The 27,844-nt window shown below is 40.8% G+C and overlaps 1 protein-coding gene across 1 annotated transcript; it reads left to right on the top strand.

Moving 5' to 3' along the window:
- On the top strand, positions 1-27,844 carry MS4A7 (membrane spanning 4-domains A7). Its single transcript, XM_088017697.1, has 7 exons — positions 1-94; positions 7,740-7,940; positions 12,703-12,837; positions 14,330-14,386; positions 16,148-16,354; positions 25,638-25,739; positions 26,762-27,844. Exons 2-7 carry the CDS (start codon positions 7,794-7,796, stop codon positions 26,885-26,887), a joined length of 774 nt encoding a protein of 257 aa, XP_087873823.1. The 5' UTR covers positions 1-94; positions 7,740-7,793; the 3' UTR covers positions 26,888-27,844.

The raw sequence follows: 27,844 nt of genomic DNA, 5'->3' as shown, positions 1-27,844 counted from the left end.
GGCAGGAAGAGCCCGTAGGAGGTTCTGCCTGAGGACTCCCCAGCAGAGAGCTGGCCCACCAGCCACCACTTACAGGACTGGGCTACAAGAACAGGTGGGCACCTTGGTTTGAATCCTGAATTTGGGGGGGAGGGGGAGATGACTGTCCTTGGAATAGCCAGACAGGAATCAGATTTTTATTCTTTCTTCTGAGTAACTGCATGACTGATGAGTTAATTCCCTGTTCTGATCAATAGTTTACCCACTTTCCAAACAAAAGAATTGGGTGAAACAATCCTTAGGTTTCCTTCAAGACTTGGGGTGATGATTTTCTACAATTCTCTGCATTTCTTCATATGTCACTCAGTCTTAAACAGAATATGCTCTCAGAAAATACTGTGTAGGGCGCCTGGGTGGCTCAGTTGGTTAAGCGACTGCCTTCGGCTCAGGTCATGATCCTGGAGTCCCGGGATCGAGTCCCGCATCGGGCTTCCTGCTCAGCAGGGAGTCTGCTTCTCCCTCTGACCCTCTTCCCTCTCGTGCTTTCTATCTCTCATTCTCTCTCTCCCTCAAATAAATAAATAAAATCTTTAAAAAAAAAAAAAGAAAATACTGTGTAGTTAGACTGAATCCTGCGTTAGGACCCTAAGGTTCCATTCTATTTCTGTCATAGAGAAAATTGTTGCATGCAGAGCAGTTGTCTTCTAAGTTATGATTTGTCTCCAAAGTGGGGGTTTTAGAACTGTCTGGAAAAGTTGTGGGCCACCGCAAGTTTGACTCCACTTGATGAATGTGGGGGGACCAAGCACTCCCTCTCACCTTAGACTGTGGAGTCTGGGTATGATGGCATCAGTCTGGAGACTTCCAGTGAACCATAAAGAATGCTGGCTCTATAGAATTCCCCCTAAAAAGTAGCCAATACATGTATCATAGCCTTAAACTTCATAAATCCACTTCTAAATGTTACTCTAAGGAAATAATTGAATAGGTGAGGCACCAGAGAAGTGCAAAGATGTTCACTATAGCATTGTTCATAATGGTGAAGAGAGAGAGGGAGAGAGAGAGAGAAACAACCTAAATAACCTTCACTGGTTAAATGAACCTTGAAACATCTATTCATTTGGATACATTGGCTTTTTTATTGTGGTAATATATATATATATATAAAACACAAGATTTAGCATTTTAACCATTTTTAAGTGTATCGTTCAGTGGTATTTAGTACATCCTTATTCTTGTGCAACATCCCCACAACTGAACTCCAGAACTTTTTCATCTTCCCAGACTGAAACTCCATGCCCATTAAGCACTAACTCCACATTTCCCTCTCCTCCCACCCATGGTATCCATCATTCTACTTTCTGTCTTGATGAACTTGAGCACTCCAGCTGCCTCCCAGAAGTGCCATCGTATAATATCTGTCCTTCTGTGACTGGCTTATTTCACTTAGCATATTGTCTTCAAGTTTCATCCACACGGTATCATGTGTCAGAATGTACCATTTGGCTTTTAAATTTAGGATTTTTATTGCTTACATTCATTAGTGTCAGAGATGTTCACAGAATAATGTTGAGTGCAAAAAGATTTCTAACTGGCATGGAGAGAATGATTCTGTTTATGTAGAACGATGAATGCGTGTAAACACATATAAAGAAAGGGGGGGGAGAAAATGCGAGAATGAAAGGATATGTATGAAACACCTGTTATTGTGTAGAAATTGAGATTTAAGGAACTTCATTTTCTTCTTCAAAATGTATTTCCTTTTTCATTGTATTTGCTATGTTACACACTCTTTTTTTAAATAATTTTTTATTGTTATGTTAATCACCATACATTACATCATTAGTTCTTGATGTAGTGTTCCATGATTCACTGTCTGTGCACAACACCCAGTGCTCTACGCAGAATGTGCCCTCCTTAACACCCATCACCAGGCTAACCCATCCCCCCACACCCCCTCCCCTCTAGAACCCTCAGTTTGTTTTTCAGAGTCCATCGTCTCTCCTGGTTCGTCTCCCCCTCCGACTTAATCCCCTTCATTCTTCCCCTCCTGCTATCTTCTTCTTTTTCTTTTTTCTGAACATATGTTGCATTATTTGTTTCAGAAGTACAGATCCGTGATTCAACAGTCTTGCACAATTCACAGCGCTCACCATAGCACATACCTACCCAATGTCTATCACCCAGCCACCCCATCCCTCCCACCCCCCACCACTCCAGCAACCCTCAGTTTGTTTCCTGAGATTAAGAATTCCTCATATCAGTGAGGTCATATGGTACATGTCTTTCTCTGATTGACTTATTTCACTCAGCATAACCCCCTCCAGTTCCATCCACGTCGTTGCAAATGGCAAGATCTCATTCCTTTTGATGACTGCATAATATTCCATTGTTGTTATACACTCTTTTAAACAAAACAATTAAAAAATAATAAAAGAAAATAAAGGTACATGGTATCCAGAGTATCATAAGTGTACCAACAAGGCTTCCAGGTCCTAGCGTCAGGACTAGAATCAAGTATATCCTGTAGTCCTTAGGTATGAGGACTGAAAAATATAGGAAGGAATCCTATAGAAATCCTATAGGAAAGGATCCAGAACTAGAGACTTTTGTTTTTAAATCCCTAAGTTGGGATTTTATTTTTTTAGTTTTTTATTGTGGTAAGAACACTTAACATGACACCTCCTCTCTAACAGACTTAAATGCACAATACCGTCAGTCTACCTATAAACCCAACGCTGTGGAGATCTCTAGAACTTATCTTGCACAACTGAAATTTTATGCACGTTGTACAACAACTCCCCATTTCTTCCTCCCCAAGAGCCTGGCAACCACCACTCTAGTCTTTGCCTCAGTGAGCCTATTTTCGATAGCTTATGTAAGTTCAGTCACTCAGTGTTCTGTCCTCTGTGGCCAGCTTACTCACTTAGCACAGCGTCCTCATGGTCGGCCTTACAAAGGAAGAAATCCTGCAATTTGTGACAATGCAAATGAACCCCGAGAGACTGGGGATTAAGACTAGAAAGAGGAAGGGGTCTACTTAGCACATTTGGGCTAGTAAACCACAGGAATACAGCAGAAACCAATTTACCAGAATATGGGAACAAATGTCCAAGGTCAGAAATGCAAAGCTGGAGGCATCACAATTCCGGACGTCAAGTTATATTACAAAGCTATAATGATCAAGACGGTATGATACTGGGCACAAAAAGAGACACATAGATCAAAAGAACAGAATAGAAAACCCAGAAATGAACCCACAACTCTATGGTCGACTAATCTTTGACAAAGCAGGGAAGAATATCCAATGGAAAAAAGACAGCTTCAACAAATGGTGTTGGGAAAACTGAACAGTCACATGCAGAAGAATGAAACTGGACCACTTTCTTACATCATACACAAAAATAAATTCAAAATGGATGACAGACCTAAATATGAGACAGGAAACCATTAAAATCCTAGAGGAGAACACAGGCAGTAACCTCTTTGACATTGGCCACAACAACTTCTTACTAGATACATCACCTGAGGTAGGGAAAACAAAAGCAAAAATAAACTATTAGGACTTCATCAAAATAAAAGGCTTCTGCACAGTAAAGGAAACCATCAACTAAACTAAAAGGAAACCTATGGAATGGGAGAAGATATTTGCAAATGACATATCAGATAAAGGGTTGGTATCCAAAATATGTAAAGAACTTATAAAATGCAACACCCAAAAAACAATCCAGTTAAAAATGGGGAGAAGACATGAACAGATATTTTTCCAAAAAATACATACAGATGGCCGACAGACACATGAAAAAATGCTCAACATCACTCATGATCAGGGAAATACAAATCAAAACTATGATGAGATATCGCCTCACTCCAGTCAGAATGGCCAGAGAGTGGTAGCCAATGGACTTCGGCTATGAGGGAGAGAGGATAGAGGGGCTGAGCATTATGTGTGGCAAGGTGGGCAGGCCCATACCTACTGGGGATATAGAAGAGCCTAGGCATTACATTGCCCGTTTTCAAATCTTGCTCCATTATATGCTAGATATACAATCTTAAGAAAACCATTTACCCTCTCTGACCCTCATTTTCTTTTCTTTTTTTTTAAATTTAAATTTTTTTTTTTAAAGATTTTATTTATTTGACAGAGAGAGACACAGCGAGAGAGGGAACACAAGCAGGGGGAGTGGGAGAGGGACAAGCAGGCTTCCCGCCGAGCAGGGACCCCGATGAGGGGCTCGATCCCAGGACCCTGGGACCATGGTCTGAGCTGAAGCCAGACACTTAATAACTGAGCCACCCAGGCACCCCTAATTTAAATTCTTCTTAATTAACATACTGTGTAATATTAGTTTCAGGGTACAATTTAGTGATTCAACACTTCCATACAACACTGGAAGCTCATCACAAATGCCCTCCTTAATCCCCATCACCTATTAAACCCACCTCCCCCACCTCCCTTCTGGTAACCATCAATTTGTTCTCTAAGGTCAGGAGTCTGTTTCTTGGTTTTGCTCTCTTTTCCCCCCGGCCATGTTCATTTGTTTTGTTTCTTCAATTCCACAGATAAGTGAAATTATATGGTATTTGTCTTTCTCTTACTGATTTATTTCGCTTAGCATAATACTCTCTAGCTCCATCCAATTGTTGCGAACGGCAAGATTTCAATCTTTTTGATGGCTGAGTAATATTCCATTGCGTGCATGTATTTGTGTGTGTGTGTGTGTGTGTGTGTGTGTATGTGTATACACACCTTCTTTATCCATTCATCACTTGATGAATATTTGGGATCTTTCCATAATTTGGCTATTGTAGATAATACTGCCATAAACATTGGGGTGCATGTATCCCTTTGAATTAGTATTTTTGTATCCTTTGGCTATATACTTAATGGTGCAATTGCTGCATCATACGGTAGCTCTATTTTTTTAACTTTTTGAGGAACCTCCACACTGTTTTCCAGAGTGGCTGTGCCAGTTTGCATTCCCACCAACAGTGTAAGAGGGTTCTTTCTCTTCCTCCTCACCAACATCTGTTGTTTCCTGTTGTTAATTTAGCCATGCTTTTCTTTTTCAAGATTGTTTTGGCTATTTAGGGTCTTTTGTGGTTCCATATAAATTTTAAGATTGTTTGTTCTAGCTCTGTGAAAAATGCTGTTGGTATTTTGATAGGGATTGCATTCAATGTGTAAATTGCTTTGGGTAATATAGACATTTTAACATTTGTTCGTCCAATCCATGAGCATGGGATGTGTTTCCATTTTTTTTGTGTCATCTTCAATTTCTTCCATCAGTGTTTTATAGTTTTCAGAGTACAGATCTTTTACCTCTCTGGTTAGGTTTATTCCTACGTATCTTATGGTTTTTGGTGCAATTAAAAATGGGATCGATTCTTTGATTTCTCTTTCTGCTGCCTCATTATTGGTATATAGAAATGCAACAAATTTCTGTACGTTGATTTTTTATCCTCAACTTTACTGAATTCATGTATCAGTTCTAGCAATTTTTTGATGGAGTCTTTCAGGTTTTTTATATGGAGTATCAGTCATATGCAAATAGTAAAAGTTAGATTTCTTCCTTGCTGATTTGGATTTGGATACCTTTTATTTCTTTTCGTTGTCTGATTGCTGTGGCAGGGACTTCTGGTACTACGTTAAATAAGAGCGGTGAGAGTGGACATCCCTGTCTTGTTCCTGACCACAGAGGAAAATATAAGCCTCATTTTCTTATCTGTAGAATTCAGGTAACAATAGCATCTATCTCTGAGAGTCGTTGTGTAGGCTAAATGAAGACTCTACACAAAGCTCTTACCAGAATGCCAGATTCACAGTGGGTGCCGAGTAAATGTTAGCAATTATTATCATTTTATCAGGAACTACTGTTTGATTTTGAAACCCAGAATCTCTCCTAACCTGATACTTTTTCTACCTTTCTGGTTTTAAAGATGTGCTAGAATGCTCACCCATGGCCTCTCTGCCCCAGTTCTACCACAAAGGATTCAGCGTCAACACTATTCCCCTCCTTATTCATGTTACCGCGACCATACTTCTGTTCAGATTCCAAAATCCCCAAAAAAGAAAACTCCTTAAACAAGGAGAACTGTATTTTTAATAACTTTTCAAAGGTATCTGATGCCCAGAGAGCATAAGAAATGACCAGGGCATGGATCTATGAGTGGAAATGGGGTGGAGTCACCAATCTTCTATTGAGTGATATGGAGCACCTGATAAAGATCACAGGGACACAACAGGGCACTCATCTAAATCATGTCATTCAAATCCTCACAAGAGTGCTTCATGAGAGCATTATTATTATCCCTATTTTATACATAATGAAACAGGATAAATGAGGGGAAATAACCTGCCTGTGGCCAACTGATAAATATCTGAGCTGGAATTCCAGTGAGTTTAGATATAACTAATATGTATTGAGAGTATATCATGTGCCCCTGTTCTATGTTGAACCCATCACATGCATCATCTCCTCTCCCTCACCATGAACCTATGAAGTGGCTAAAACAACTTGCTTATGGTAAGCTTAGTAACAACTGTTGTGTATAGAATATAAGCATAGGACTGGACTCTAAGACACATGCTCAAATGTGCAAATTGATGCTAAGGCATTCTACTTCCAGCTCAATGTCCTTTCCCATCTCCCTCACTAGTAATGAGATTGTAGATGCCAGTTCCCATCTTTATATGTTATGCACTCCCTCCAAGAGAACCTTGACATTGAGGAGAAGGACTGGGGAACAGAACTGTGGCACCATTGTATTATCACAAGCCTTTATCCAAACTGTGGCCGTCAAGGGGGAGAATGTTGTGCTGAGAACAGATCTAAGGAGCAGCCCAGTGGCTGGACTCTGCTGCTCATACCACAGAGGCTCAGCAACACTGCTGAGCTGGTGAGCAGCAGACGATATACCCTTGAGTCTACATTGGAACTGTCAATGTTAAGAAAGAAGGGAAGATGAGGAGAATTAATGTGGTATTGAGAAAACTATCACAAGCTTCTGAGCCAGATCGATTTGGTTCAGACCGTGACGCAAATACAGGATAATAATAATTACATTTGCTACACCATGTATTAAATACTCTCAATGTGCCAGGCTAAGCACTTTGTGTATTTCAGATAATGAAAATCACTTGAACTTACCAGTCCTGAGTTTCTAATGCATAAAGTGGAGTTAATAACACCTATGTTGTTATAAAGATTAGAGCTACTACGGCCTAGTGCCTGGAATGTAGCAGGAGTTAAATAAGTGTTTATATTAACAATCATTGAGCTAGTATAGACAAGGGGGTCATTCCGTGTGGGACAGGACCTACACAAGAAAGAGATGTGTACTAGGATTAACCAACATCTGAGGGAAAGAAAACAAGACTATGATGGGAGACTGAGCAGTACAGGTGCAGCCAAAAGTACAGTATCAGGACATGTGGCATGGGAATGCGGCACAGGTGAAGCAGAGGTACACGGGTGCGAGAGGGAGGCTGGAAGCAGGGCTTGTTGGAAGGACAGCGACGTGGAAAACCTCAAGGCTGCAAGGCAAGTTCTATCTGAATTGTTTACCTCTCGAATGTGGGACTCCTCAAAATGTTTAATTTTGTCCCAGTGATATGCTTTCTGTCCACAATGGATGGACTCTGCCAAGCAGTCTGGTCTTCCGGTGCTTCCACTACTCCCCACATTCAGTTTTGTTCCCAAAGGACAGGTCACCCCTTGGACAACGGAGAAAAATCTTAAATGGTTTCACATCTTCAGGTTGAACCTCGGGTCCGAACTGAGTTCACTGCCTCTTCCAGCGTCATCAGCATCATGCTATCACAGCCCAAGACCAAGGGAGCCTTTGACTCCTTTACTCCAAATGGCATTATCATCCTCAAAAGAGAAAAACCGAAACACAGCTACCAAAAAGAAGATAACCCACAGAACAGTCTGCAGAAAGAAGCTACAGTCCTTGGAGTAAGTTGATGTCATTGTAAGGGGAACACTGGGGAAAATGTGGTGAATGTCTTCAGACTACAGATCTACAGTGGATCTGGGAGAGTCTTTCATTTTTTTTTTTCCTGTCTGACTCCAGGCTAACTGGGACATGAAATGGAGCTTTATGGGAAGACGCTATCCAACTCAGGCCTCTCTGTAAACTAAAACCACTAGGTGTCTACTTGAAATCTGTACAAGAAAGTCTCTTGCAATTTGTCTTTAACAGAGTAGATTTTGGATTTAACCACATGATTTTACTCAATAGGATTAAATTAGTCTGTTTTGAGCTCATTTCTTAACCATTTTGAGATGAGACAGTCTGGACTAACCTCACTGTACATTTTCTCCCTGTTTGCCTAACTATAACCATGTGTTCCGGGTCATCAACCTTCATATCCAGGACTTTAATTCCCACCTGGCTCTGAATATCCTCTTTTAAGACCTGACTCCTATTCATTTCCAACTTTGGAAACCTGCCTAGTTGGGGCCTCTGGAATTCAGGATCAGTTAACCACATAATCCTCTTCATTCCCCAATTTGTTTCTCAAAGGCTTCCTCATCTATTGTACAAACAGAAACCTAGATCCCAAAGGCACTGTTTCCCCTGCGACCCGCCATTTCTGGACCTGGAAGTGAAGGCAGTCTCTTTGCTTCTCAAGGACACTTCAATATCAATCTTCTCTCATTCTCTAAAAGCTCCTACTTTAGAATCTCATGTCATCCAAATAAGTAATTCACTCCTACTTTTTTTTAGAAGATTTTATTTATTTATTTGACAGAGAAAGAGAGCATGAGCCGAGAGGAGGAGGAGAGGGAGAAGCAGGCTCCCCCCTGAGCAGGTAGCCCCAATGTGGGGCTCAATCCCAGGACCCTGAGATCATGACCTGAGCCGAAGGCAGACGTGTAACTGACTGAATCACCCAGGCGCCCCTCATTCCCACTTTAAAAAAACAAGCAAACATAATAACTCTTTTTATGTATTATTTTAAAAAATCCTAATTGAGTCTTCTACCCCTAAAAAAGATATTTTTAAAAAGTCATCTATATTTTGAGCAAGGGAAAGAATAATTATCTCCAGCAATTTAAACACTTATGAACTTCAAAACATTCTATTAGGTAATTCTAGTATTAGGAATAATCGAGAATTGATAGGAGAATTAAAATTTCAGAAGACTGAGTTTAGTTTAAAAACGTAAAAATAATCAGTGTTTTAGAAAATAAAATTAAATGATGTACTGGCAAATTTGAAAAGTGATCATCCTTAGAAAAATTGTTTGATGAACATGTTGCTTGAAAATAAAACCAATTAATGTTTGTCCTCCTGCTATCATTTACTAGTACTCACTCCTCAATTTACTTCTTCCAAACAACAGTTTCCTTGCAGGCTTACCCTGTTCCCTACAATCTAGCCTACATGGGCCTAGAATCGCAAACACGTTTTACTGTGTTTATTCATTCATACATTCAGCTGCCATTTTTGAGCGCCTAAAATGTCCCGGCCACTATTTTACACACTTAGGATAATAGGCGAAATATACAGTTAAAAGAAAAAAGAACCAGAGCCCCATTCGCAGAGTCCTCTTGCTATACAGGAGGACTCCAGGTCATTGCCACTTTTTCTACTCTCCTGGGTAATTTGCCTTTTCTTTTCGAGATACTGTCCTCAATCACCGTCACTCCTTGCAGGAGAGGTCTTATCATAAGCCTTGACCGTTTCAATCTTCGCGTTTACGATCCCTCCAGTATCACGTCCTCTCTGTTCCTTGACCTCTTCTCCGCGGGCATCTTGCCCATCCTTCCTTAGACAAACATTCTGCGAGTCATACCCTGGGCCTTATCAGTACTGAAAGCAATAAAGCCACCATTACTTACATTTCAAGCATCCCATACTCCACCGACTCTGATCTTTCCAGATCACTCCCTCTGACTCTATGTTGACTCTTTCTTTAACCTCACTGAGACTTATTGAGAATATTCCTATTTCACAGAGCCTTTCTCACCTAGCCAAGATCCCATAGTTCACTCTTGTGAACACCCTCAACAGCCTTGTGCTCCTCAACTTAAGGCATAATCTTCAGGAAAAACTGCGACAGTGGTTTAATTCTAGCTCTGCCCATTTGCTTATTCTACACCTGAACCCATGCAACTAACCTTGGCTGAAAACACACACATGGACTCCACTTCTGATATGTGACCATAACCTCAAATGGACTGTAAAAGCTGTCTAAAAAGAACATGACCTTTCCTTCCTCCATTCACTCTCCTACTACCCCAGAAAACTATTTCATACATTCTATCCCCTGAAACCTCTGAGGTTTCGTCCCTCTCCACTGATTACCTTGCTTCCTAAAATACTACAAAAATTGAGGCAATCGGGAGAGAATGTCCACAAGCTGCTACACATCTGAAATTATTCATATCTGTGCCATATATTCTTCTCTCTCCTCTCCCCATTACCAATATGATGTCCATCTTCTAACTGATGATAACCCTCCCTTTGTGCAGTAGATCCCATCCCTTATCACTTGTTCCAGTAATTCTTCCTATTCTCTCTGCAAATCTTTTTATCATTTCCATGAGCACAGAATCTTACTGTAATTTCTCCCATCTTGAGAACAAAAAAGCAGAAACAAATACCTATAACTTCACACCCCCTTCAGCTACTGCCCGCTGCACTTGCCTTCCCAGCAACACTCCTCTAAGGGGTAGAGAAAGTCAATGTTTCCAAGTCCTCTGAAATGATATTCTCTCTTGAATCATACCCCATGGGACTTGTCCCATTGCTCCACATTAGTAACCTAATTTCCAAGTCTTAGTTATTAATGTTCTTGAACTAGTAGAAGTGTTTAATGCAGCTGACTACTCTCTCCTATTTGAAACATTTTACTCACTTGGCTTCTTGGACAACCACATTCTTCTGGTTTTCCTCTTTCCCTCTTTGCTGCTCCTTTTATTATACTCCTTTACTATTTCTATTTATTTCTTGGATCCTACATTTGGAGTATTTGATAGCTCAGTCCTTGATTCCATTTTGTTTCTGTATCTGTTGCAATGGTGATCCCATCCAGTAATATAGTTTTAAATATTATCTTCACTTATGACTTGGGGGAAAAAGACTATATATCCCTTACCTGGTTCTCTCCTCTAAACTTAAGACTCATATGTCTAACAGCCTATATACATTTCCACTTGGATATCTACTAGACATCTCTCCCCTAACCTGTCCCAGACTGAAATCCTCATCTTTGTCCCCAAACCCACCCCTCATACAACATTCCCCAGCTCAGATCAATGTCAATTCCATCATTTCAGATGCTCAAGCCAAAACCCTTGGAGGCAACTTTCATTCCTATGTTTTATAATCCACAAACTCTCAGCAAATCCTACAGGTTTAATCTTCATCATGCATCTAGAATCCAACTACATCTTACTATCTCCACTGTCAACATCTTCTTTCAAGTCAACATCATCTCACATGTGAATTACTGCAACGCCCTCCTTATTGATCTCCCTGCTCTGTTTCCTTATAATCTGTTCTCAACACAGCAGGTAGAATGATCCTTTGAAAATATAAATTGGATCATGTAATCTCTTCATTCAAAATTATCCACTTCACTTCCTTTTTTACTCAGAATGAAAGGCAATGAAAGGTAAAATAGCCTACAAAGCCCTATATGGTTTGCACCCTGCCCCCAGTACTTCTCGGACCTCATTTCCTACGACTTTGCTCTGAACTCATTCTATACTTTCCAAGGAACGTATCTGTAAAGTACATAATACATGGCCAGTGGCAGTGATTTTCATTTGCTTCATTTCCCTGGTGCTGGCCCACAACAGATATTTAATACATATTAATTATATGAATGGTGGAATTCTCTTGACTTCAGGTTATTTCTCCTATGTTTGCATCATCTTTCAATTGCATGTGCATTAAACAGTGGGTTAGAGTGTGGGTTCTAGATCAAAGTAACAGGGGTAAATCCTAGATCTTCCACTCGGCCATTTGTGTGGGCTTGTACAAACTATTTTTATCCGGGTGCCTCATTTTTCTCATCCATAAAAAAGATGAGATGAATAATCAGAGTATAGAAAGTGTTCAACAAATATAGATTATTATTATTATCATTGGTGTCGTGAAAATAGTAATTATTATTAAAATCCAATGATGCATAAGATGGATTATGCACTAGAGACTTTCTGCTCTATTTTATTTCAAACGAAATTGAGTCCTTTATTCACTCTTCTTTGATAAGTTTGCTTTCTACATTCATCTAACTGAACTAGTGTCCAGAAAAATTTTCTCCATTTGCTTTTCCTAGAACAAGAACAAATTATCAACTATCTTTTTCAAAATAAAGTTAAAATGTACATATGATCACTTCCTGACTTGCTAGTTTAATAATCCTATCAGAAGAGAAGAGGTTAGTTATACATGACTTTCTTTCTCTTAGAGAATGCCTACTGGCTCCTTGTAACACCTTTTTTTCCTTTTTATTAATTTGTGTGTGAGAGAGAGAGATTGAGCACACATGAGTGGAGCAGGGGGAACAGAGAGAAAGGGAGAGAGAGAGAATCTTAAGCAGGCTTAACTGACTGAGCCACCCAGATGCCCCTTTTTCTCCTTTTTAACATGGCCAATTATAGCATATTTTATACTCTTTACAAACACAACTTATATTCAAACAATCACTTTCATCTGTTCAAAGTGTGTTCCTAGAATTTTCCTTCTTGTCTCTTGTAGATTATCCAGATCCTGTGTTGCCTGTTGATTTCAAGTTTGGGCGCCATTTTGGTTTCTGCTCCCCACTCTTCCCACTTCAAGCCAACAATTTCCACCATTTTGATGTCTGGGTACCCATTTGTAGGAGCTCTATGTGTGAGTAGAGTGGGGTCTCCAAGAGAGGATATGCTTTCTAAATGCTAAGTAGGTGCTAAGTCACTCCATGACTCCCAAGAGGTAGGGATAGAGGAGAAGGCAGCCAAGGCCTCTGACTTTCCCTCTGTCATTGTCCCATGTCACGTTTCTCTAATTCAGGAAGAGCAGCAGAGGGGCTTAATCCCTCCTCCTGTGTCAGCATCCCAGGGAGTGGCTGGTTGGGGCAGGAGGCGAGAGGGTAATACAGTGGGCATACCAGCACAGTATTTCGTACCTGGCCTCCCAGCCTATCTCTGGAAAAATGGAAAATGTTTCACATTCTTTTTTGGGCCTTTGATCAGGTCATTGGATTTCCTTCAGTTTAAGAATCATCCACCTGCCAGGTAACGAGTGAAAAGATCATTTTTAAGATAGAATGAGCACCACTGGTAGATGTCACAGGTTGCAGAGAATTAAACTGGTAATGAAATTCATGGGAGGCAAGGACACTTGTTATGTGTTCAGAAGTAATCCTGAGAATTTGGAAAACTTTTTTGCTGGCTTCCATCTAATTACTCATGGAGAAGGGCCTAGTCAATCCTTTTCTTTGGAGATAGCCAGGGCCTAGTCATGCCTCCCACAAAGGGCCACTTATTTTCCACGTAGTATCTTGTACAAAGGGGGGGGAAAAAAAAAGCACACATTCTGGGCAGCTGATTTCTATGAAGGCACCACCACTGTATGGATAGAGCCTTTGTGTAAACACAAACTATGCAGCCCTTCTCTTGTCCCCAGAGCATAATTTGCCCGTATATCTCTATCTGATCAGTAGTTGTGGCTCCCACATTCCCTTATGAAAGGTATAAATAGGTCATGCTGGACCCTCTTTGTCTGTGACTACCAATTCCTAAAAGCCACAAGCTTACCCAGTGTTTCAGCTTTTCAGACTATTCTCCCTCCACCAGCTGGATCCTGACCACCACTGGGCTCAAATACTGGCTTCTGGGGCTTCAGTCTGAAAGACTCCTCACACCTATCCTCGTACTTCCCACCTTCCTCAGCTCCCAGTCTAACTCAGGCCCCCTACACCAATACTTGAAGCCCACATGTTTCTGTACCTTGTGCCGTCAGAGCCCCTTCCCTAAGTGTTTCTGTTGGCTGCTCTGACCTTCCTATCGCTTCAAGTCATTGGTCTTTCTCAACCTCCTCTCTTCCCACCTTGTAATTCAGCACTACTCTCTTCCCTCCCTGTATACCTTCTCTCCGGGCCACCTCAGCTCACAGTGATTTTTGCTAACAGAAACCCAGATCCTATGTGCATCTGCCTATTTTTCAAAGTCAATGTAAGCATCCTGAGAGTGGAAATCAGGACTTTATCAATATGGACCCACACCATTCCTACAGTGTTATCTCCCCTAAAAGTTTTACATTACTTATTGATTGATTAATAGTAACATGGTGGCCTCATTTCCACAAGACAACTGAACTGATTATTTCTCTCTTTTCTGAGCAGTTTGCCATTACTGGATTCCTCTCTATTATTTCTGGGAAAAAGTCAACTAAGCCCTTTGTAAGTATGAGAACTATCAAATCTCAGCTCATTGGAATAAAGGGAACTTGAGGATTAATTACTCTAGTTTAAAGTTTCCATTCACAACTTAGGAAAATAGGGCTCTGAGCAGGGAGAGAACCCGAGTTCTCACTGCTGGTCCACTGGTGAACTGGGTGTAAAGCCCCAGTTCCCTGCCTTCTAGACCAGTGTTCTTCTGCTACACAGTGTAGGCCCGGATCATATTCCCAGCCTGGAGATTTACCTCAGTGGCTTAAACAGTAGAAATTTTTAAATATACCATGGAGTCTTTATAGTTTATTATCTTGGCCCTGAATAGGGTAGATGACCATCCCAGCTAGATCCTAGAGATCCTTTTTCTGGAAAAACCGGTCTCATAATGAGTCAATTTCCCTAAATGGCAAGATCAGAGGCACAGGTGTGTGGGCTTAGAGCCTGTGGTTAGCTCCTCCACCCCCTCAGAAACAAGGAATTATCAGACTGTAGCCACTTTCCTGACAAAAGTCAGGAATGTGTGGGTGGGGTCTTTGATGTTCTCCATAACAATCTTTCCCTTTTTCCCCTGCCACACACTCACAAAGATGACTTAGGGAAAAGCCACATCCTGACTCAGGAAGATCCAGGGTGTAGTTAGCTATGGATGAAGGCACCTAAGATGCTGTATGAGGCTGGTATATGTTCCTGATACTTGAAGCTAGAATCTAAACCCCAGAACTAGTGGACAGAATTTTGAAATGTTCACCTCATTGGACGGAGTCAGAGTTCTGGACTTGGAACCAGGAAACCTATACTCTCGTCCCAGCTCTGTCACTGACCCATCTGTATGCTCAAAGAAGTTCCTTCCTTCTCTGGGCTTCACTTTCCTCATTTATAAAATGTGGAAGATGGACATGTGAATTTCACGGGTGGCTTCCCAAGTGTCCTGAACACCCTAAAAGGGAAAACAATACTCGGGATGACCCGGTATGATATGGGCTCCACATATAGGACGCAAGACAATATGTGGGCTCCATTGCCCATGTGGCAGCTCTGGGCAAATGCACTGCTCATTCCGTCTGCTCTTCCTTTGGTAACTCAGCACTTGAAGCCACATAGCTACCAGGTCCAGGGAGTAGGGGGCAGAGCAACCATCCTCCCAACCCACAGTATCCTACAATGATGTTCAAATAGAAAAGAGCATATGCTGGGAACCTGGCACAGAATCCAGCACATCAGTGTATTTGCAGAGGAACCAGATTCTGTGAGAACATTTTACCCTGAAATGTAGACTATGACCCAGGAGAGAGTGTGGTGCATGTGGTTCTCAGGCTTCATCCACCTATAGGTAGGTATTCTAGCTTCTCCAGTTTTCTCTTTTACGGAAAGAAAAGCCATAGGTTGGTCTAGGAGGGACCAAAGGCCATATTCTAGAAGATCTTAAAGCAAAAGAATGATTCTAAGGCTGTTGAGGAAGTCAAGGAATATACTGGTAGTGGTTTGAGCAGTGTCACCTCTGTCTGCAGAGAGCCAAGGGGCCAGAACCCCTATTCTGAAGGAGGAATTATTCATGCATTCTTGCACTCAACAAACATTTGCTAACTATATCAGGTGATAAACAGATAGTGAAGAGGGACATACAGAACACAATCTGTGCCCCCAGGAGTACGCAGCTTAGAGGGGAAAGAGATTCAGGGAAGCATCACTGTAGTGTAGTGGATGGAGAAATAACTGTATCACATGCTGCTTCTGCCATGAAATCCCAATGCAGAATTTCTTTTTCAGGCCATGAGCAGCCTGACCTCAAGTGCAGTAAGTTTTCTCGCTGCTGGAGCAGGCCTCTTCCTCCTTGCTGATGGCCTGGCATCCCTGGAGATTGCCTCTCGACGGTGCGACTCAGAAAGGGAATATCTATCCACACTGCCTTATTCGATGTACTATTATTCGATATATGAATTCAAGGACTGTCTCCTGGCTAGTGTCAGTCTAACAGTAAGTAGCCTCAGACTCAATATCCTGCCATGTGAAATCTCAGCTTCTCTCCTTTGCATAATTTCTGCTTTTTCAGCAGTCTGTATCTTGTTGATCTGAATGCCTGGAAGTAGACAGAAAAAAAAAATGTGGTTGAAAGAGTCCTGTCAGCAGACTGCAAAATATAAGTTTGACTTTGACATTGTGCGAAGTCAAAATAGGAAATCAAGAAGGGCTGTGGGTTCAAGATATGTCTCTTCTGGCAAGAGAAATAAGCAAAAATAAACTATTGAGACTACACCCAAAATAAAAAAGCTTCTGCACAGCAAAGGAAAACATTAACAAAAAGAAAAGGCAACCTACTAAATGGGAGAAGATATTTGCAAATGACATATTCTGTAAGGGGTTACTATCCAAAATATATAGAAACTCACACAACTCAACACTGGAAAAACAAATAATCCAATTTAAAAAATGGGCAGAAGACATGAATAGATATTTTCCCAAAGAAGAAATACAGATGGCCGACAAACACATGAAAAGACGTTCAACATCACTAATCACCAGGGAAATGCAATTCAAAACCACAATGAGATACCAACTCACATGTGTCAGAAAGGCTAGTATCAAAAAGACAAGAAACAAGTGTTGGTCAGGATGTGGAGAAAAGGGAACAATATGCACTGTTGGTAGAAATGTGAATTGGTGCAGCCACTCTGAAAAACAGGATGAAGGTTCCTCAAAAAATTAAAAATAGAAATACCTACAATCCAGTAATTCCACTACTGGGTATTGACTCAAAGAAAACAAAAATGCTAGTTTGAAAAGATATATGGACCCTTGTGTTTACTGCAGCATTATTTACAATAGCCAAGATATGGAAGCAATCTAAGAGTCCATCCACAGACGAATGGATAAAGAAGAGGTGGTCAGCAGTCTTTCCTACATAAAAAAATATTCCATTCTCAATAGGTTTAGTTCTCAGGGTGCCCCCTTTGTTGGGCAGGCATTTTTTCCCCCTTGACACAGGCAGAAATATCCCTCTTTATTTGAATTTTATTTGATTTGGGATTAATGTAGCCACATTAAATTAGCTGTAGAATTTGGACTTTAGTTATTATACTTTGGCCCAGCAGGGCTGGCAGAGGGAGAAGGGGATGGGAGATGACCCACCCATGGATTCCACTCCTTGCAGAAATGCCAACATCTCTGGGCAGCATTTTCTTGCCAAAATTCTTCCCAAGCTGGATGGTCATCACCTGTTGACGGTAAAAATCCTGGCTTAGTCAATCCTCTATATTCAGGCTCATAGTTTTAAAACGATAAACTTTGGCCTTTTAAGGAGAAAAATTTCTTCCTTTGTGACTCCACTAGCAGGAGCCAGGGAGACAAATGTAGTATCTCTTATTCCCTTGGATCTGTCTCACAAATCCCAGAAAATGTGTGCAAGTTTCTGCCCATTCAACCTAGAGGTTGTCAAAAGCAACCCCTTTGATCCTGGAGCTTGAGGAAGTGAAAAGGCACAGAAATGCATCTGATTAGAAATCAGTGCAAGGAAGTCCAGGAGACAGCATAACCCTGGTGCAGGCAGACATCAGGCAAAGCCGTGAGGGTGAGGGAGACATCCTTCCTGCCCAGACTTTGACGGTTTAACTCAATGAAAACTACTCTCAATACACCAAACTGTCTCCTACTCCCAGACAACCAGAGAACATCCTACAAAATCAGAGAAGTTGCACCAGGACTGACCCCAAACACCCACTCTTTATTAACACAAACATAACCTGAGCAAAGTAATGCATCAAGACATTTGAAATATATATCTGAGGTTGGAAGAAGAAAGTAAGGGAGGGTGGAAAGAAGGAAAAAAATCAAGGAAGAAAGGTATCTTATATTCCAGGAGCTAAGAAGGATCCTACAGCCAGGTAACCAAACAAGACCTGGGACCAGAAAACAGAGAGGTCTGGGCGGGAACACAGGTGCTACCAGCTGGGATAATAGTATTTTAATGCCCATGACAAATCTGAAGTTCTTCAGGCCCACACTGAGTGACCTGCAAAAACGTTAGAAGCAGAGACTGAATATTTACCCTATGTAGAAAACAGAACAAGGAAAACTCTGCCCAACATCCCACGAAACTTTAAAAACTCTGCCATAAAGGTTTCTAGGATGAATTCATCTCACCAAGCCATGGGCAGGAATGGACGGTATCCAAATCCAAGATTACATATAAAATAAAGGAACCTCAAATACAAGGATTAATGTAAAAACTTCCTGGGTCGTGGAACTCCTGAGCTTCCAGCAGAATCAAATCTATAACTTCCACTAGGGAGGCATCCATAAACCCAACCGATGGGTCTCCTATATATTAAAAAATTTCCCCATCCACCTATATACTGACATCATCTAAGAGTAAAAAATTCTTAAAAACATGAGAAAAAATGGGGAACAGCCCAAAATGGAACAAATATTAAAGTTAGTTGTTCAAGAATTAGAGGTTATATACTAATTTGGAAGATTATAATGAAAATATATTTTAAATGATTAAAGGCATAAAAAAGGAATAAAAACCAAAATGAAAGAACATGACAGTAAGAAAAAAACAAGTAGATTTGAAAAAAAACTAAACAGTATGATCAGAAATGCAAATTATACTCTTTGAAACTAAAAATTTAGCATATCAGTTAAACAGTAGATTCAACATATACAAAGAAATAAATAGTGAGGGGAGGGGGAAAATATGCCAAAGGAGTAGGGGACCCTATTCCAAACGGTCCCCAGAATTGAGCTGGATATCTACCAGACCACTCTGAACAACCCCGAAATCAGCCTGAGATGTAAGAAGATAGATCTGGATCTCTACAAACTGAATATCACAGGCAGTTGGTTTTGAGGTTTGAAGCAGGAAGACGTGATTCCACGGGCAGATATCAGAGGGTAAACGGCAATGGGAGGGAGCCTGGCCGTGGGGATCCTGCACCACCAGTGAGCAATAGCCTCCCGTGCTGGTGACCGGGCACAGACTCGCAGACTGGTAGTGGTGAGGAAAGGACATTAGGGCAGCCCCTCTGATGGAAACCGGATTGGCAGGGTCATGGGTGTGAACTGGGGGCGGCTGGTGGTTTTAGAAACACAAAGGGCAGAGACATGCCCCGACCTGGAGGTGAGGATTGGGAGCCCTGCTGAGGGGCACACAACCCAGGACACTGCAGTTTATAGAAGCACAGACAGAAATGGAGATAGTGTGGCCTGGAGAATTCCCTGAAGAACAGACTGCGATCTCTCTGCTCTGAGGCAGAGGGTTGGAAACAGTCTCTTCTGCTCTGACTCTCGGAATAGATGTGGAAAGCCACCAGGGAAAGCTGCCGGAGAACAAAAGCCCCCCAAAACCAGTTTTCACTGAGCCCATCCCCCACCACAGGGGGCAGGGCAACTTTGCCCAAACAGGGTTGCCTGAGTAACAGCATAGCAGGCCTCTCCCCCAGAAGACAGGCTGGGAAAACAAGAGGCCAGCAACCTTAAGGTCCTTAAAAAACAGGTGCATCTTGCTTGGGTTGTGGTCAATAATTTGGACTCTATACATTCCCTCAAACACCCCTCAACAAAATGACTCGGAGGAGGAACCCCCAAAATAGGAAAGACTCAGAGATTATGACTTATGTCATAGATTTACAAATGGATTCAGATAGGGTGCCTGGGTGGCTCAGTTGGTTAAGCGACTGCCTTCGGCTCAGGTCATGATCCTGGAGTCCTGGGATCGAGTCCCGCATGGGGCTCCCTGCTCAGTGGGGAGTCTGCTTCTCCCTCTGACCCTCTTCCCTCTCGTGCTCTCTATCCCTCATTCTCTCTCTCTCAAATAAATAAATAAAATCTTAAAAAAAAAAAAAAAAACAAATGGATTCAGATATAACCAAGATGTTGGAGATGGAATTCAGGTTAGCAATTGTGAAGACAATAGCTAGAATGGAGAAATCAATTAATGGCAACATAGAGTCTCTAAGGGCAGAAATGAAAGCTGAATTGGCAGAACTTAAAAATGCTATCAATGAAATCCAATCTAATCTAGATAATCTAACAGCTGGGGTAAGCAAGGGAGAAGAACGAATTAGTGACCTGGAAGACCATTTAATAGATAAAAAGGGAAAAGAGGAGGCCAGGGAAAAACAATTCAGAATCCATGAAAATAGAATGAGAGAAATAAGTGACACCATGAAACGTTCCAATGTCAGAATTACTGGAATCCCTGAGGGGGTGGAGAGAGAGAGAGGACTAGAAGATATACTTGAGCAAATTGTAGCTGAGAACTTCCCTAATCTGGGGAATGAAAGAAATATTCATGTCCTAGAGGCAGAGAGGACCCCTTCCAAGATCAAGGAAAATAGGCCAACACCCTGGCATGTAATAGTAAAACTCGCAAATCTTAGAACCAAGGAAACCATCCTAAGGGCAGTTAGGGGGACGGGATTCCTTAGTACAGAGGAAGGAACATCAGAATAACGTCAGACCTATCCACAGAGACCTGGTAAGCCAGAAAGTCCTGGCAAGACATATTCAGGGTACTAAACGAGAAGAACATGCAGCCAAGAATACTTTATCTGGCAAGGCTGTCATTTAGAATGGATGGAGAGATGCAGAGCTCCCAAGACGGGCAGAAACTGAAAGAATACGTGACCACTAAGCCAGCCCTGCAAGAAATATTAAGGGGGGTTCTATAAAAGGAGAAAGACTCCAAGAGTGATATAGAAAAGAAATTTACAGGGACAATCAATAAAAACAAGGTCTTCACAGGCAACATGATGACAATAAATTCATATCTTTCAATAATCACTCTCAATGTGAATGGCCTAAATGCTCCCATAAAACGGCACATGGTTGCAGATTGGATAAAAAGACAGGACTCATCCATATGCTGTCTACAAGAGACTCATTTTGAACCTAAAGATACATCCAGACTAAAAGTGAAGGGATGGAGATCCATCTTCCATGCCAGCAGACCTCAAACGAAACTGGGGTAGCAATTCTTATATCAGACAAATTAGATTTTAAACTAAAGACTGTAGTTAGAGACACAGAAGGACACTGTATCATTCTTAAAGGGTCTATCCAACAAGAAGATCTAACAATTGTAAATATCTACGCCCCCAACATGGGAGCAGCCATCTACATAAGCCAACTGTTAACCAAAATAAAGAGTCATATTGATAACAATACGTTAATTGTAGGAGACCTCAGTACTCCACTTGCAGCAATAGACAGATCATCTAAGCAGAAAATCAACAAAGAAACAAGAGCTTTGAATGACACACTGAACCAGATGGACCTCATAGATATATACAGAACATTCCACCCTAAAACAACAGAATACTCATTCTTCTCGAGCACACATGGAACTTTCTCCAGAATAGACCACATACTGGGTCACAAATCAGGTCTTAACTGATACCAAAAGATTGAGATTATTCCCTGCCTATTCTCAGACCCTAATGCTTTAAAACTGGAACTCAATCACAAGAAAAAATTTGGCAGAAATTCAAACACTTGGAAGCTAAAGACCACTCTGCTCAAGAATGTTTGGGTCAACCAGGAAATCAAAGAAGAACTTAAACAATTCATGGAAATCAATGGGAACGAAAACACATCAGTCCAAAACCTATGGGATACTGCAAAGGCGATCCTAAGGGGGAAATACATAGCCATCCAAGCCTCACTCAAAAAAACAAAAAAATCCCGAATTCACCAACTAACTCTACACCTTAAAGAACTAGAGAAAAAGCAACAAACGATGCCTAAGCCATGCATTAGAAGTGAAATAATTAGGATTAGAGCAGAGATCAATGAATTAGAAACCAGAAATACAGTAGATCAGATCAATGAAACTAGAAGCTGGTTCTTTGGAAGAATTAATAAGATCGATAAACCACTGCCCAGTTATATCCAAAAGAAAAGAGAAAGGACCCAAATTAATAAAATTATGAATGAAAGGGAAGAGATCACGACTAACACCAAGGAAATAGAAACAATTATTAGAAATTATTATCAACAACTTTATGCCAATAAACTGAGCAATCTGGATGAAATGGATGCCTTCCTGGAAACCTATAAACTCCCAAGACTGAAACAGGCAGAAATTGACAACCTGAACAGACCAATAACCAGTAACGAAATTGAAGCAGTGATCAAAAACCTCCCCAAAAAAAGAGTCCAGGGCCTGATGGATTCCCTGGGGAATTCTACCAAACATTCAAAGAAGAAAGAATACCTATTCTACTGAAGCTGTTTCAAAAAATAGAAACAGAAGGAAAGCTTCCAGACTCATTCTATTAGGCCAGCATTACCTTAATCCCTAAACCAGGCAAAGACCCCATCAAAAAGGAGAATTTCAGACCGATATCCCTGATGAATATGGATTCCAAAATTCTCAACAAAATCCTAATAGGATCCAACAATACATTAAAAGGATCGTCCACCACGACCAAGTGGGATTTGTCCCCAGGATGCAAGCGTGGTTCAACATTCGCAAATCAATCAATGTGATAGAACACATTAATAAGAAGAGAGAGAAAAACCATATGGTCCTCTCAATTGATGCAGAAAAAGCATTTGACAAAATACAACATCCTTTCCTGATTAAAACTCTTCAGAGTATAGGGATAAAGGGAACATTCCTCAAGTTCATAAAATCCATCTATGAAAAACCCACAACGAATATCATCCTCAACAGGGAAAAGCTGAGAGCCTTTCCCTTAAGACCAGGAACACATCAAGGATGCCCACTCTCACCACTATTGTTCAACATAGTACTAGAAGTCCTAACAACAGCAATCAGACAACAAAAAGAAATAAAATGTATTCAAATTGGCAAAGAAGAAGTCAAACTTTCTCTTTTCCCAGATGACATGATACTTTATGTGGAAAACCCAAAAGACTCCACCCCTAAATTACTAGAACTCATACAGCAATTCAGTAATGTGCCAGGATACAAAATCAATGCACAGAAATCAGTTGCTTTCTTATACACTAACAATGCAACTATAGAAAGAGAAATTAGAGAAACAATTCCATTTACAATAGCACCAAAAACCATAAGATACCTCGAGAATAAACCTAACCAAAGAGCTAAAGGATCTATACTCTAGGAACTACAGAACACTCATGAAAGAAATTGAAAAAGACACAAAAAGATGGAAAAATATTCCATGCTCATGGATTGGAAGAATAAACATTGTTAAAATGTCTATGCTACCCAGAGCAATCTATACCTTCAGTGCCATCCCGATCAAAATTCCAATGACATTTTTTCAAAGTGCTGGAACAAACAATCCTAAAATTTGTATGGAATCAGAAAAGACCCCGAATCGCCAAGGAAACATTGAAAAAGAAAAACAAAGCTGGGGTCATCACGTTGCCCAATTTCAAGCTATATTACAAAGCAGTGATCACCAAGATAGCATGGTACTGGCACAAAAACAGACATATAGACCAATGGAACAGAATAAAGAGCCCAGGTATGGACCCTCAACTCTGTGGTCAAATAATCTTTGACAAAGCAGGAAAAAATATGCAATGGAAAAGACAGTCTCTTCAATAAATGGTGCTGGGAAAATTGGGACAGCCACATGCAAAAGAATGAAACTCGACCATTCTGTAACACCATACACAAAGATAAACTCAAAATGGATGAAAGACCTCAATGTGAGACAGGAATCCATCAAAATCCTAGAGGAGAACATAGGCAGTAACCTCTTTGACATCAGCCAGAGCAACTTCTTTCAAGATACATCTCCAAAGGCTAGTGAAACAAAAGCAAAAATGAACTTTTGGGACTTCGACAAGATAAAAAGCTTCTGCACAGCAAAGGAAAGAGTCAACAAAACAAAGAGGCAACCCACAGGATGGGAGAAGATATTTGCAAATGACACTACAGATAAAGGGCTGTTATCCAAGATCCATAAGGAAATTCTCAAACTCAACACCCAAAAAACAAATAATCAAGTCAAAAAAAAATGGGCAGAAGACATGAAAAGACACTTCTCTGAAGAAGACATACAAATGGCTAACAGACACATGAAAAAATGTTCATCATCATTAGCCATCAGGGAAAATCAAATCAAAACCACATTGAGATACACCTTACACCAGTTAGAATGGCAAAAATGGACAAGGCAAGAAACAACAAATGTTGGAGAGGTTGTGGAGAAAGGGGAACCCTCTTACACTGTTGGTGGGAATGCAAGTTGGTACAGCCACTTTGGAAAACAGTGTGGAGGTGCCTCAAAAAATTAAAAATAGAGCTACCTTATGACCCAACAATTGCACTCAAAGACACAGATGTAGTGACAAGAAGGGCCACATGCACCCCAATGTTCATAGCAGCAATGTCCGCAATAGCCAAACTGTGGAAAGAGCCGAGATGCCCTTCAACAGATGAATGGATAAAGATGTGGTCCATATAGACAATGGAATATTACTCAGCCATCAGAAAGGATGAATACCCAACTTCTACATCAACATGGATGGGACTGGAGGAGCTTATGCTAAGTGAAATAAGTCAAGCAGAGAAAGTCAATTATCATATGGTTTCACTTGTTTGTGGAACATAAGGAATAGCAGGGAGGACGCTAGGAGAAGGAAGGGAAAAATGGGAGGGGGGAACTGGAGGGAGAGATGAACCATGAGAGACTATGGACTCCAGGAAACAATCTGAGGGTTTTAGAGGGGAGGGGGGGTGGGGGGATGGGTTAGCCCGGTGATGGGTATTAAGGAGGGCACGTACTGCATGGAGCACTGGGTGTTATATGAAAACAACGAATCATGGATCACTACATCAAAAATTAATGTTATATTGTATGGTGACTAACATAATACAATAAAATTAAAAAAACAGTGAGATGAAATTTAGGTCTGATTAAATAACACAAGAGCACAACACATTATAGTAGAAATCTGACAAATATGAGTGACTGGTTAACAGAGAGGGAGGACAGAGTGAAGCAAAAAAGGTCAATACACATCTAACATGAACTCCAGGAGGATGGCCAGGGAGAGAGGAAATACGCAAAGAGAAATAACCAGCAAATTTTCATAATTAAAGACATGAGATTTCAGATGGAAGGTATGAACGGAGACTGTTCCTGGATAAATAAAAACAAATCCACACTAGAAACATCATAACAATAAAAACAACAGGGTTTACTTCTTTTATCTGTTGCTGCGTATTTCCCTGCTTCTGTCCACTGCTAGAGCTCTCACCCCCCAAGTCTCCTTGCTCTAGTCAGACACCAACCATCCCTGGTTTGATTCACAGGGGGTGCTGGTGGTGATGCTGGTCTTCACTGTGCTGGAGCTCTTATTGGCTGCATATGCTTCCATCCTTTGGTGGAAACAAGTGTACTCCAACAATCCTGGGGTGAGTATTCGACATGTCACATGACACCTATTGGGTCCCAATATGTGAGCTGTGATGATCCAGGTTGAGAAAAAGTGTCAGAAAGAGGAGTCAGTTATTGATCATGTGGTTCATGTAGGTGACTTTCATAGTGAGGAGAGAGTTCTATGAATGGGTTCCTTCATGATGACCCTGGTATCTGAGATTATTAGTGGGTGCCTTCTGGCCAGCAAGCCAGTTAGAGAACTGCTTAATATGAAGCTGGAATGGCTTTAGAAATTGCCTGCCCCAGATGGGTGTGTGGTTCAGTTGGTTAAGTATTTGCCTTTGGTTCAGGTCATGATCTCGGGGTCCTGGGATCAACCCCTGATTCGGGTTTCCTGCTCAGCAGGAAGTCTGCTTCTCCCACTCCCTCTGCCCCTCCTGTGCCTGCCCCCACTTGTGCTCTCTTTCTCTCTCTCAAATGAATAAATAAAATCTTAAAAAAAAAAAGAAATCACCTGCCCCAATCTCTTATGAAAGAAAGAACTGAGGCTTGGATAAAATCACTTGGAGATTGAGTGATACAGACCAACAGGCTGAGAATGAAAGCTTGCATCTCCTCCTTCTTGTCATGGACACAGCCACCTGCCTCCCTAGAGTCTCCATGGCCCCATTCCTTTGTTAATGTGATGAGATCTTACTAGGGCATCTCTGTTCTGTTTATGCTTTTCTGTGTTCTTTCGTAAACCCTCTTAGGGCATGTCATCACAATTTAAAAATCCTTGCCTTTCCTCTAAAAGCCATAATGTTTTTAAAAAAAGAAATTATTTAAAGGGACAGACTAATGATTCAATTATGGTCTTATTAGTAAATGGTAACATGATTAACAGATCGAAGAATGAAATTTGTTTGAAACTAATATTGATGCAATCATATATTTTGGTAAAGTTGGAAAGGCCACTACTGTACAACATGTGGGGGGAATGCATTCTAAATATGGATCAAAGAAAGCCTCCAAAATCAGACTTTTAATATCTGCTAATACACTTTCTCTTTTCTAGAGTGAATTTCCTTGCCAAGGTTATATCCAACACGTCAAAAAGCTCTTCAAGGTCATATCCAACACGTCAAAAAGCTCTTCAAGGTCATATCCAACACGTCAAAAAGCTCTTCAAGGTCATGGATAGAAGTAACGCCTCAGAAGAAAAAGGAGAAATGCAGTGCTCCTGGCAAAGTGTGATTAGACTTTCCTGAAATTTCAGCTACTTTACACACTGAAAGAAACTTTCAGAAAACAGCCTTTGTTTTGCACTAGCTCACTCTTAGTAATTTCATCGCTCTTGAAAACAATCTCTCAAAAGCCCAGGTGGGTAAACTGAACAGAAAGCAATTCATCTACCCATGAATAAGAAAAGAAAATGTGCACTCTTGTGCTAGTGTGAACTGGCTGAGTCTCGTGGCTATGCACGCCCCACTCCTGTAGTATTTTCACACTTATATTGCTTAAACATTGGATATTAGAGATTGCAAAAACTTTTAAAAGTACTTTAAACATACATGGCTCCATTTCTGCCAATTGAATGAAGTGAATTTCTGTCAACTGAATGTGGCTCAATATTCTGTCTCATTTAATGACTTTAATCTGGCTTCAAAGATTATTATTTATCATAATGCTCTTCCCCACCTAAGTTCTAGACCAAATAAGTAATTAGCCATATAGAAATAATATCTACTTTATTACTGTATTGGAATAAACAACATGACCTACCCAATAAAAAGGGTCCCAATATTGTCCCCTGGGTCTAGGCCTTGAGTCCTTATCCCAAGGGGAGGGTGCAGCAGCCATATAGATAAATCCCACAAACATGATGTTCAGGGGAGAAAAGGTCATGTATAAAAGAGTATATCCTGTATGTGATTCTATGTGTATAAGGTTTAAACACAAGCTAAACTAGTAGATAGTGTTAGAAGCAGGATAGTGGTTACCCTTGGGGGGGTAGGTAGTTACTGGAAGGGAACCCAGAGGGTCTATGGGCTTGCAGAAATGTTCTTTTCCTTGATCTGGATGCTGGTGTCATACATATATGACTTGTGTTCACTTGCTTCTATGTTATAACTGAATAAAAATGTTTTTGTAAAAGTTA

This window comes from Eumetopias jubatus, unplaced genomic scaffold (genome assembly GCF_037043125.1).
Source record: "Eumetopias jubatus isolate StellerSeaLion01/CBP00866 unplaced genomic scaffold, mEumJub1_p1.0 scaffold_13, whole genome shotgun sequence".
Classification (NCBI taxonomy): domain Eukaryota; kingdom Metazoa; phylum Chordata; class Mammalia; order Carnivora; family Otariidae; genus Eumetopias; species Eumetopias jubatus.
Note: the sequence above shows the minus strand (reverse complement) of the source record. Positions and strands in the feature narration are given on the sequence as shown.

Bases quoted from the DNA above. Each gene is read 5' to 3' on its own strand.
- MS4A7 (XM_088017697.1), top strand. From the start codon at position 7,794: ATGCTATCACAGCCCAAGACCAAGGGAGCCTTTGACTCCTTTACTCCA. The intron at 12,838-14,329 runs GTGAGTAGAGTG...TTTTCTGAGCAG, and splicing joins CATTTGTAGGAGCTCTATGT to TTTGCCATTACTGGATTCCT. The intron at 25,740-26,761 runs GTGAGTATTCGA...TCTCTTTTCTAG, and splicing joins TGTACTCCAACAATCCTGGG to AGTGAATTTCCTTGCCAAGG.